Here is a 13120-nt window from a genome sequence, read left to right on the forward strand (position 1 = left end):
ACCGCCTCTTTCAAGGCGGCCGGAAAGACTCCCTCCAACAAGGAAGCACTCGTAATCCCCTGGAGCCAGCCTCGTGTCACCTCCCGAGTGGCCAGCACCAGCCAGGAGGGGCACGGGTCCAGTAAACACGTGGTGGCATTCAGTCTACCCAGCAACCTGTCCATGTCCTCGGGAGTCACAGGGTCAAACTCATCCCAGACAACATCACCAAGACCGCCCTCGGACGCCCCATCCGAATCGCCACAATTTTGGTCCAGACCGTCCTTAAGCTGAACGATTTTATCGTATAGATAACGTTAAACTCCTCAGCACGTCCCTGCATCGGGTCATCCCGCTCCCCTGGTGAAGGAGGGAGCGGTCACCCAAACAGGGCAGCTGGGCGGTTATCTGTCGACGCAATGAGGGAGGAGGCGAGCAACGCTTCCCTCAGTGCCACTAGGTAGGTCCTAGTATAGGATCTAACTAGTGTCCGATCAGCCTCTGAACGGCTGGACCTCCAGGAACTCTCTAGGCGTCTTCTCCGGCGTTTCATCCCCCTCAGCTCCTCGGAGAACCAAGGAGCCGGTTGGGATCTGTGCCGGGTCAGAGGCCGCAAAGGCACGACACGGTCTAAGGCCCCAGCCGCAGCCCGTTCCCAGGCTGCAGCTAGTTCCTCTGCCGTGCCGTGAGCCAGACCCTCAGGAAGTGGCCCAAGCTCCGTCTGAAACCTCTCTGGGTCCATTAGGTGCCTGGGACGGTACCAACGTAATGGTTCCGTCTCCCTGCGGTGTTGGGTAGCGGTCAGAAAGTCCAGGCGAAGGAGAGAGTGATCTGACCATGACAAAGGTTCAATGACTATTTCCTTTAAGTCCAGATCTCTCAACCACTGACCAGAGACAAAAATCAGGTCCAGTGTGCCTCCCCCGATGTGAGTGGGGCCATCCACTACTTGAGTCAGGTCCAAGGCCGTCATGGAAGCCAAGAACTCCCGAGCTACCGTCGATGACGAGCCAGCAGATGGCAGATTAAAGTCCCCCATGACTAAAAGTCTGGGGGTCTCCACTGCCACCCCGGCAAGCACCTCTAGAAGCTCGGGCAGGGCAGCTGTCACGCAGCAAGGAGCCAGGTACGCGACCAGCAAGCCCAACTGACATCTACGACCCCACCTCACAAAGAGGGATTCACACCCGGCAATCTGAGGTACAGTGGTCTCCTCGGCTCTAGACTCTCTTTAATAACAACCGCCACCCTCCACCCCTACCCTGGGCCTCGGCTGATGGAATGCACGGAAACCCGGTGGGCACATCTCGACCAGGGCACGCCCCTTCAGTACCCAACCAGGTCTCCGTGCGCCTATAATATCCGTGGCACCCCCCTGAATCAGACCATATATTAGGGGGGCCTTATTGGCCACGGACCGTGCGTTGCATAACATCAGACGAAGGCCCAGGCTCTGAGAGTCTTGACCATCCGGGAAACGGGTGAAGTCAGGGGGATCGGGCACGCGATCGCCTGCATACATCGAACGCGTGGCCCCTTGCATCGATCGATCCCCTTCCGCCATATCTGCCCCTCCACTTACCGTGCAAATAGACTCACCTCACACAAAGGAACACACTCCCCATAACCTCCGAACCCATTTGACAGTCGCCACGAGCATGCGCTGGAACTGGTTTCCCTCCCGACGGGCTACCCCCATCACCCGCCCTACCCCTCCCACCCCTTAAAATTGCCCTGTCTAAAAACCCCCAAAGGCTCTTTCTTCTCGCATGCCACCTCTGTGGGTCCCAAGACCCGTCATTGAGGCCGGCCCTTGGTAGCGATATGGGCCATTCCTGCGGCGGGGCACTGCAGGCGCAAGAGTTCATGTACAGTGTAGCGCATAGAAAAAGTGCGAATCGACGAGGGATGCTAAGATGGTAAAATCCCAAAGAGATAAAATGGTGAATCTTCCAGCGGGAGTCCAGTTGGTAAAAGGACAGATGGAGCAGGAACCGGATAGCGATGACAGAGCAGGAACAGACAGGCCGGCAATCTCCATAGTGTGCCTATGGGGAATAGTTCTACAAGGTCTTAGTCAAGTAGAAATGGCTATCGGTCTGTCCGGGTCCATAGACCAGTCCAAGCTATTCCAATCCAGTCCAATCCTCTCCATAACCCGCAGATGGACATGCATGACCGACCAGTTTAGGTGATCCAGCTTTCATGCATCTTTTATTCTACTTTACTACAAAAAAATCCTTATAGCGTCTGGACAGGCCTCTTTAACAGGCCTCTCTGGCTTTTCAATTGTATCATTTTACTTGATTTAATTAGTTACATTGATTTAACTAATGGCCTTGACTTACAATGTCTAATTTATCTATGTCTTTTATTGTAAAGTGGTTACCTGTTTGATATTCCATTAATTTTGTCAGAGTTAGAGTTGCCTAGGTTATAATGTATTTAATTTGCATGGAACAAATTCAGATTCAATTGAGATTCTATTTCTGTTCCGTGCTTAGATTTTAAATACATTCAGCTGTTACTATTATTCAATTGCGCTATTGTGCTTGTTGTTGTTTTTCTTCCTTTCACCTTTCCACATTTTCATTTGCATTCATATATGCAAACACTTAGGACAGTGTTTTCCACATCGCTAATATATAGAGACCAGTGGTGGGTTGCTACCGGCTCGCCCAGGTTCAGGCGAGCTGGTATCGGCGATGGTGAGGTGAGAGCGAACCAATTCACTCCAACCATCAGCTGGGCCCTCCCACCCACCCCTGCACTATACCTACCCATATTCTTTCATTTTTAGCCCAGCTGATAGGCACACCCAGAGTGGATTGCTGTGCCTCAGCTGTTCTGAAATGTAATGCACTTGCGCAGAGCGCAAGTTTGGCGTGCATGAGAGCTAAGCAAGCTTGCATGCAGAAAGCACGTGCAAAGCGCATCTGCGAAGTGAACCAATGGTAACACTGGTTGAAATCCACCACTGATAGAGACCCAGTGATGGTGCATACAATATTACCTAGTTGTGCAAGTAATGAGAATTATGTATTTCCATCAAGACCACAAATACCAAGTATTAACATCATGAAAGAGAAAGTTACATCATGAGTGTCATTGTTTGGACTTGTACCAGCTGCCTGTGCCATAGTCGCAGCCAGCACGATCCAGATTTAAGTCCTTAGCACATTTCGGATTAAAAGCATACGAAGAAGATCTGTTCTACAGATTTAGGTGATGTATCATGACATTGGAAAAGGTCTAATTTACTTACTTTCATAGTGGATCTGAAAGCCAACGTCCGAGTGACTTTTGTCTGTGGTGAAGAGCAGGTAGAGGAAATTGCTGGTGCTGATGAGAAACTGGGGGACTTGGGTCCCATCATAAACTCCAATCAAGGGGGAGGAATAGGATTTGCCATCACGCACTTCCAGTGTGTCATAATTCACCTCCGTTTTAAACCTACAGAAAAAAAAATGTTGAGAGAAAAGCTGGTAATAAATTAGCCCCCTTTCATCCTCTCCTTCTCTTCCCATAATAGGTAGTCCTCCAGTTATGGCAATAATTAAACCTCACAATTATGGTCATAAGTTGTGATCACCATGAAGTGGGTCACCACTGATTAGACTTGATTTTATAACCTTTCCTGCAGCACTTATTAAGCAAACACAAGTGGTCATAAAATGAACACTGTGGCTGTTAAGCACAGTGTGTTGATATGGGTTATGTTAAAAACAGGGGGGATGGGCTTCAGATCCTTTAGCAATGGGTTCGCTGCCCCGCTGCTGGGTGGGCATGGCCATGGTGGGCGTGGCCTAGTAAGCTGCCTGCACCACGGCAGGGGCGGACATTTTTCGCCCTCCCCAGGATCCAGAGGCTTTCTTCGAACCTCTGGGAGGGTGAAAACTGCTCCCCCTGGAGTCCAGAGGCCCTCTGGAGGGCAGAAACAGTCCCATTTCTGGACTTCCAGAACATCCAGTAGGCCCATTTTTTGCCCTCTCAGACCCTCCGCATGGCCCCTGCACTTACCTGGAATGATGAACTGGCCACGTGGAGACTCCTGGGAGGGGCAGGGTGGGTGTGGCCAACCAGGGGTGGCATTTGGGGGTTCACTGAACTCTGGCGATCCTTGGCTAGAGAATCACCCGAACCTTGCCGAACCCCCAGAAGCTAAATATGATTAAATCATATTTAATCATGGTTAAATATGGTTAAATATGATTCTCCAAAGTGAGCTGAACCTATCCTACCCTTGTTCACACAAACACACCATTTAACTTTATTCCCTTTTCCATATTTATAAACTGCTCCTATCACTGAAGTTCTCACAGCAGCTTACAGAATCAAAACAAAGTGAATACTTTCTAAAAACAACACCATAAACTGTGATTAAAACAAATGGCAAATTAAGATCAATAACCCTGAACAGAGAATAAAACATGAAACAGAACCAATTTTAAAAGAGCAGCAAGAACAGAAAGGCCCAAGGGTAGAAAAACATGGCCTAGATGAAATAATTAATTCCCTCCCTGGGAATTGTATTCTACCACGGAGCACCATTATGAATATGTCCGCTTCCCTAAGAGAAACTTGCTGTCTGCACCTGACAGGAATCCTTTGAGAATCCTTTGTCGGGTCTTGTTATTCAAACTAAAGAAAAAGCATTAACCTCCAGCTGTTCCCATGCCTTTTCCCTTTTATCTTCACTTCATCAAGAATGCCCAAAATGCTCTGGATTAGGTAAAAATTAAGAGAAAGTGGGTGGTACAAAGAAAAAGGACACGAATTGTAGTGGGTATGTCTGGAGAAAGGCAAGCGTGCCGTGAAAAGAAGTTATTTCAATTCCCATTCAAAATCTATCTTTAAAATTTTGTATATGTTCTTGTGATGAAATGTGCACCTGGAGAAACAGTGAGGGGAGTTTTGGCAGCACAGAGCTTTCCCAGAGGGGAGGCAGCACATTCCGGAGACAAGCCCAAATTAACAGACTGCATAGTCCCCAGCTGGATGCAGGAGGAAGGAATATCTCCCAGGATATATCTAATAACTTAAAAGGTTACAGCTTTAGTCTGGCAAGATTCTGTCTATTAGATGTGAGCAAATAAAGAATTGGGACTCAACAGGATTTCATTGTGTCAACTCTGGGCTTTGACCTGACCAATTTTGGGCAGCCAAAATTTGGGTTGATTAATGCAGACAATCTATATTCCAATTTTATGTGATAGCTAAATCAAAACATATTTCTAAAAACATTGACTGTGTTGATACCATGTCTCCCCGAAAATAAGACATGACTGGATAATAAGCCCAATTGGGTTTTTCAGCACATATGATAATATAAGCCACCCTTGCAAAATAAGCCTCTCCCACAACTACTTACATGCATGTGCAGCCGGTCCTGTCATTTCCTCTGGTTGCTTGCTGCGCAACCAAAATGAGTTGAGGAGGCGAGGCTGGAGGGGGAGCAAAAGGGGACATGCCCTTCCCTCCCTGTTCTTTGTGTTGGCCAAGTGGCCCAACACGTCCCTCCCCACCCCACCCCAATGGCAATGGCAGCTTGGCTGCTTCCCTTCCTCGCTGTCTCTTTATTGAGAGGGGTGGCAGGTGGGGTGGGGGAGAAGCAAGAGGTGTGGAGAGAGACGTGGCTGGCTGTAAAAGAAAACCTCATCGCGAGTTTGAGAAGTTTGATTGAACTCATGAGAAGGTTTTCTTTTACAGCGTGTTTCCCTGGACACAATGGCGAAGAAAGTGACGGAGCTTGAAAGGTAAGATCTGTGTCCCGCTTCTTACTCGCCCTACCTGCCACCTCCAAATTGCATCCCTAAAGGGGGCGGATGGCTAAACGAGGGGCAGTAGCACTGTCATGCCCAGCGAGGGGAGGGGGAGAAGAGATGGCAAGGGGAGCCAGGTCTCGCTCCACGTGTCTCCCTTCTCCCCTGTCCCACCTGCCATCCCTCTTGATAGAGATGGCAGGGAAGGGAGCAGCTGTTGCCATTGGGGTGGAGTGGATGCGTTGGGCTGCTCTGCCATTGCGAAGAACAGGAAAGGGAGGTGACAGCAGTGATGGGACATCCAGTCCCACGCTCGCTGCCTCCTGTACCCCCAAAATAATAAGACCCCCCCGATAATAAGGCCAACCTCTTATTTGGGGGAGTCAAAAGAAAATAAGACCCTGTCTTATTTTTGGGGAAACACAATAGGAATGTATTGTACAAAAGTGATTTTTAGTCTCTTAATATTGTATCTTAATATGCATTTGCATGTGTATATCTCTGTATACATACACAAGGGAATGTGAAAAAGAGTAAAATATGTTTTTTCATTCTTTTTCATGTTTTCTTTGATGTATTCATTGAAAGAGAAAAAATTCCAAAAAACTTCAAATCAAAATATATTCTGAAGATTTTCCATCCCATCTCACTCCGTTAGGCACTAAAGAGCCAGAAACAGTTAAATTAGCCTCATGAAGGAAGAAACCTCAGAAACACAATACAACATTTTGTTTTGCTTTCAACAGTGAAGGAAAGCATTTAGTTCAATGAAGCATCTTTTAAAAAGTATATCATAGCTTTTTTCAAAAAAGAAATATTTTTTTTTCAAGTTTTAACAATTTAATGCCCATATGCACAACCAAAGAAAAATGAACGAACCTGGATAGTAACTTTTATTTTATTTTATTTTAAAAAATGAGTATTTATACCAATGTAAGAGGATATTTGTAGCTCAGAGTTGAACTGTGGGGCTCTTGATATTCTCTCTGAGCTTGGTTGTTGTTGTTTTTGCAGACATTTCGTTATCCAACTAGATAATATCAACCACTCCTTTCTAACACTGTTGAGGGTAATGAAATGTCAGAATAATCATGACTGGGGAGACATGGTAACAAGGTCAGCCAATGAATAAGCATAGCAACTAAGTCAGCCAATTGGGAGCTGAGACAGACTGGAGCCAGGGCGTGTCTTAGACTGCAGCTTCTGATTCTGTAAAGAGAAACTGAAACCAGTGTGTGTGTTAGTCTCTCTGCTGTACTCTGTGTGTGAACATGTCTGCTGATCTGAGCTGAAGAATCAACTAAGTATATTGTGAATATACTTCATGTGTTATTATGAATATAAAGAAGTTAATGAATCCAGCTGATTTAGTTATCTCTGTGTGTGTCTGGATTTAATTTTTGCAAGAAACTCCAATATGAAATGATCACCAAAAAAAAAACCCCACCAAGCTCAGAGAACACCAAGGACACCCCAGGACAATTTATAACTCAGCTGACATATAGAGCAGGGGTCTCCAACCTTGGTCCCTTTAAGACTTGTGGACTTCAATTCCCAGAGTCCCTCAGCCAGCAAAGCTGGCTGAAGAACTCTGGGAGTTGAAGTCCACAAGTCTTAAAGGGACCAAGGTTGGAGACCCCTGATATAGAGCATTTCCAATAATGTAATTTTATTGACATGACTAAATTGTTGGTCACCTGTCAAATGTGATTTTGATTGGGTACCCTGGTTGAGCTTCAATGACCCATGCACAGTTGAGAGAGTCCTTGTAGAATCCCGGCCACCCTGGTGACAGGATCATTCCATTTGGTGAGGTTAGGTGGCCGCCACAGGGAGCTATCCAGGAGAGAAAATAAACAAGTGATAACCAACTATTAGTATGAAAAGCAATACTGTAAAACAATAGCATACTTCCTTTCTGCTTCGTTTTGTCACAGAAGGCTCTCTCTGTATTTATTAACAATCCAGGGATCAACCAAGTGGAAAGTCTGATCCTAAATGTCTCAGACCATTACTAGAACTTCCAAGGGCAGGGAAAAAGATCAGGGTCCTGCAAGCTGGATGGCTTGTAAAATGGTTGCAAGCATGGCCAGTCCAGTGGCCACGAACAGATGGTAACCATGAGACAAAGCAGCTTTTCTTTGTCACTCACCAGGTCACATATGTTAAGTTGCAGCTCTCCAGATTTTGCTGGCCTACAATCAGCATTGTTAGGAAAGCCCATTGGGAGTTGTAGCTCAGCCTTGTCTGGACTATCTCAGACTTTCTATGTTAAATTGGGTTCTGGTATTAGGTAGGTCAGCACAATGGATGCTGATTTGCAATGGCTTGTCAGGATATCAGGCAAGGAGCCAGACTTGGTGCAGGTAAAACATATCTCCTGCCAATGATTGATGGCTTAACAAAGGTTAGCTAGGAGTTAATTAAGCCAGTGGTTACTTAGAGATGTAATTAAACCAGTGGTTCTTGGGGATGGGGGGGGGAATGCCTTGTATTTTATCCCTTGTGAGACTGAGATTATATCTATTTCAAAGATTGTGCTTTAGGAAAAAAACAATTGATATCTTAAACATGCCTGAGAAAGAAATTCACCAAAAAAGAATCAAATTTTGCCCATTTCCTGGATCATTACTCGAAAACATAATCTCCCAATTTTCCCCCAGTGTTCAAATTGTAGAATTTCCAAATTCCAAAGCATAATCCACCAATGGCCTCCCATGTTTTTGAAAGCAACAGATTTCCACCCATTTTTTTCAATTCCAGGTGCTCTGCCCAGTCTGCAGATGATTTTTATCCCTCAAACATCAGACAGCACTTTAAATATTCTAGACAGATTTTCCCTCTTATTTAATTAAAAAGAGCTAATTAGAAATTGCATTTAATTGACCTCACACTGGAGGGCAGGTCCAAGGCAAGCAAGAGAGTTGGGGGACACGTTGATAGTGATGAGGTTATCAAAACTGTCAGAGAATAAAAAGGAATTTGAAATGGTTTTGATACTTTTTTATTTTCCTCCACCACTTAAACTAAGAATGAGAAGGCACATGAACTATCAAGCATCTATGACCCACTCAGAAGAGATTTAACAAGAGTGGAGTTAAAGTAAACAAAGCTGCAAACAGTTTGTGAGCAATGTTGGTGCTTTTTTTAAAAAAAGAACTGAAAAGGCAGAACATATAAATGACAAATCTTACATTTCTTGTGACTGAACAAGGAGGTTATAAGTGCAAATTGTTTCTAGCATGAAGCACAAAGGCAGCAAGGAAATTGGACAGAATGCAAGGGGAGGGAGTTAGAAGAAGACAGGAGTCTTGTTCTACCATAACAGAGAAAGGAGAATGGCCAGTTGATTTGGACACAATCTGGAACAGGGGTCCCCAAACTTGGCCTCTTTAAGACTTGTGGACTTCAACTCCTAGAATTCTCCAGCCAGCTATGCTGGTTGAAGTATTCTGGGAGTTGAAGTCCACAAGTCTTAAAGCGGCCAAGTTTGAAGACCTCTGATCTGGAATCTCACTTCCAGTTGGGTCACCTGACTTCTACTGGGCCAATAGGCAAATTACCCATATCAATAAAAAAGCTTCAATCCAAAAAAAAAAAAAATCCCTCTGGAGAAAAAACAAAAAGGGCTATGTAGCAAATTTCAAAAACCGCTACAGAAATATATGCAACCAAATAAAAACTGAATGCACCAATTACCACACCAAGCAAGAAGAAGACCTTCTGCGCACAAATTCCGATCGTGCTTTTTATAATTTTGTGAACAATAAACTTAAAGACTCGAGATCCATCCCACAATTAAAAGAATCTAACGGCAAAGAATGTAATGATGAAACAGTTAAAGCAAACCACATTTAACACATTCTTTGGCTCAGTCTTTGTTAACAGTAATGGCTCATACCCGACATTCTCCAATCGTACCAACAATGAGTACAATGAGTACTACAACCTAACACATATAGACTTCACAGAAGACAATGTTGAAAAAGCTCTTCACAAACTGAAACCATCTCTATCTATTGGGCCTGATGGACTGTGTGCATACTTCTTAAAAAAACTTTCCACTAATATAGCAGAACCCCTAAGCATAATCTTCGAAAAAGCTTTCACGACCAGTTCCCTTCCCAAACTTTGGTCACTAGCCACAGTCATCCCTATCTTCAGAAAAGGAGACACCAGCCTAGTTGAAAATTACAGACCGATATCTCTATGCTGCGTCACCTGCAAAGTAATGGAATCTATCATCAACCAATCTATTACCCTCCACCTTGAAGCTAACAACCTACTCTCTAATAAACAATTTGGTTTCAGAAAAAAATTATCATATAACTTACAACTTCTCCACTGCAAAAACATATGGACTACAAATCTTGATGAAGGCAAATCAATAGATGCAATCTACATAGACTTCTGCAAAGCTTTTGACTCAGTAGTACATGATAAACTTCTCCTAAAACTAAAATCCTATGGCATTTCAGGACCCTTCCACAATTGGATAATTGCTTTCCTGTCAAACAGATAACAAGTGGTCAAAATTGGCAATGCTCTATCAAATCCTGTTCCTGTCAAGAGTGGCGTTCCCCAAGGCAGCGTTCTTGGACCAACGCTCTTCATATTATACATTAAAGATCTCTGTGACCATATCACAAGTAATTGTGTTCTCTTTGTCAAACTATTTAACACCACCAACAATACAACTACCCTTCAAAAAGACCTTGGCTTTGTATCCGAATGGTCTAAAACATGGCAACTCCAAATCTCAACCAGCAAATGCACAGTCTTACATATTGGAAAAAAGAACCCAAACACTAAGTACAAGTACAAGAGCAAACAATAGATTTTAACTTAACGTAATCTTGATTGCAGAAAATATGACTTCTGTAACAGAGTTACAGTGAGTGACTGAATAAGGCGGTGACTATTTCATCTACCGACTGAGATTGAGACTGAGATGGATGTCCATCGACTTTCCCACCCGGAGATATCCTGACCGTCCAGGATGGGTTTGCTTGCCGTGTTTTTTCATCATGCGGACATTTTTAGCGGCTGACCTTCTTGCCCTGCGAGATTCCCCTCTCTCGCGGGTTTGGCCCTCTACGTTATCGAGGGCCCATCTTGAGGACGGGTTTTGGAACCCCGAGAGGTGGCATGCCAAGAATAGGAGACTTAGGGGATTTTTAATTAACTGTTTTAACCGATTTTTTAAGGGGAGTTTTAATGGGAATTTTTTTTTTTTTGTTTACATTTATACCCCGCCCTTCTCCGAAGACTCAGGGCGGCTTACAATGTATAGGGCAATAGTCTCATTCTATTTGTATATATTTACAAAGTCAACTTATTGCCCCCCCAACAATCTGGGTCCTTTTTACGGGGAGGGTGGAAACTGACGGGTTTGGGTTGGGGGGGAAGGGGAAGAATGGGTGGGGAGGGAAACCCGTCGGGGAGGGAGCCAAGTCCAGTGTGCGTTCGCGGCGTTAAGTTAGGTCCGAGGGAGTTGGGGGAGGGTTTCGTTCCAGCTTATCAGGGTTGTGCTATTGACATGGTAAGCGGGAGAGGCAGATATGACAGAAGGGGGGGCACATCAGGTTTTTGGAGTACGCCCTCGCTATTTAAGAGCGATCGCATGCTCCGGCCCCCCTGCTTCTTCCCGTTCCCCGGGTGGCCAGAGTACTCGGGACTTGGGCCTCTGGCTGATGTTATGCAATGCAAGGTCCGTGGTTAACAAAGCCCCCCTGATCTCAGATCTAATTCAGGAGGGGACCATGGATGTTATGGGCATTACGGAGACCTGGTTGAGCACGGAAGGGGGGGTTCCCCAGTGGAGATGTGCCCACCAGGTTTCCGAGCATTCCATCAGCCGAGGGCCCAAGGTAGGGGTGGTGGGGTGGCGGTTATTAATGAAAGCCTGGAACTGAGGGAGACCACTGTGCCTCAGATAGCTGGTTGTGAATCCCTCTATGTGAAGTGGGGCCGTAGGACTCAGGTGGGCTTGTTGATCACGTACCTGGCTCCCTACTGCGTGACAACAGCCCTGCCCGAGCTGTTGGAGTTGTTGGCCGGGTTGGCAGTTGAAACCCCTAGACTGTTGGTCATGGGGGATTTCAACTTGCCATCAACTGGCGTGGCATCCTCGACGGCTCGGGAGTTCATGGCTTCCATGACGGCCATGGACCTGACTCAATTAGTGGACAGCCCTACCCACATCGGGGGAGGCACTCTAGATCTGATTTTTGTCTCTGGCCAGTGGGCGAATGATCTGATTTTAAATGATTTAGTTATTGAGCCTTTGTCATGGTCAGATCATTCTCTTCTTCGTCTGGACTTTCGGACCGCTACTCACCACCGCAGGGAGACGGAACCAATGCGTTGGTTCTGTCCCAGGTGCCTGATGGACCCAGAGAGGTTCCTGACGGAGCTTGGGCCGTTTCCCGAGAACCTGGCCCGCGGCACGACTGAAGAACTAGTCGCGGCCTGGGAACAGGAGCTTTGGACCGTGTCGTGCCTTTGCGGCCTCTGACCCGGCGCAGGTCTCAACCAGCTCCTTGGTTCTCTGAGGAGCTGAGGGAGATGAAACGCTGGAGAAGACGCCCAGAGAGTGCCTGGAGATCCAGCCATTCTGAGGCTGACCGGACACTAGTTAGGTCCTATAGTAGGACCTACCTAGTGGCATTGAGGGAAGCGAAGCATTCTTACGTTTCCTCCCTCATTGCATCGGCAGATAACCGCCCGGTCGCCCTGTTTCGGGTTACCCGCTCTCTCCTTCAACAGGAGGGGCGGGAGGACCCATTACAAGGGCGTGCTGAGGAGTTTAACGATTATCTATACGATAAAATCATTCAGCTTCAGGATGGATTGGATCAAAATTGGGTAGATCCAGGCGAGAGTTTTGAGATTCGTCTTGTTGAGACCGTTTGGGATAGTTTTGACCCTGTGACTCCCGAGGACATGGACAGGTTACTGGGAAGGTTGAATGCCACCACATGTTTACTGGACCCGTGCCCCTCCTGGTTGGTGCTGGCCACGCAGGAGGTGACACGAGGCTGGCTCTGGGGGATTACAAATGCTTCTTTGCGGGAGGGGGTCTTTCCCGCTGCCTTGAAAGTGGCGGTGGTGAGACCTCTCCTCAAGAAGCCTTCCCTGGACCCAGCTGTTTTAGGAAATTATCGTCAAGTCTCCAACCTTCGTTTTATGGCAAAGGTTGTAGAGAGTGCGGTGGCACGTCAATTACCCCAGTACCTGGATGAAACCGTCTATCTAGACCCGTTCCAGTCCGGCTTCCGGCCTGGATACAGTACAGAGACGGCTTTGGTCGCGTTGGTGGATGATCTCTGGAGGGCCAGGGATAAGGGTTACTCCTCTGCCCTGGTCCTATTAGATCT

At 46.2% G+C, this 13120-nt stretch overlaps 1 protein-coding gene across 1 annotated transcript in view; it reads right to left on the bottom strand.

The window, feature by feature from the left end:
* Nucleotides 1-13120, bottom strand: part of CSMD2 (CUB and Sushi multiple domains 2) — a 795888-nt gene that overhangs the window by 216563 nt on the left and 566205 nt on the right. The window contains exons 16-17 of the mRNA XM_058195470.1: nt 7439-7577; nt 3245-3432 (exon numbers count right to left, since the gene is read on the bottom strand). Coding sequence (XP_058051453.1) covers nt 3245-3432; nt 7439-7577 — 327 coding nt within the window. The remainder of the gene's footprint in view (nt 1-3244; nt 3433-7438; nt 7578-13120) is intronic.

This window comes from Ahaetulla prasina, chromosome 10 (genome assembly GCF_028640845.1).
Source record: "Ahaetulla prasina isolate Xishuangbanna chromosome 10, ASM2864084v1, whole genome shotgun sequence".
Taxonomy (NCBI): Eukaryota; Metazoa; Chordata; class Lepidosauria; order Squamata; family Colubridae; genus Ahaetulla; species Ahaetulla prasina.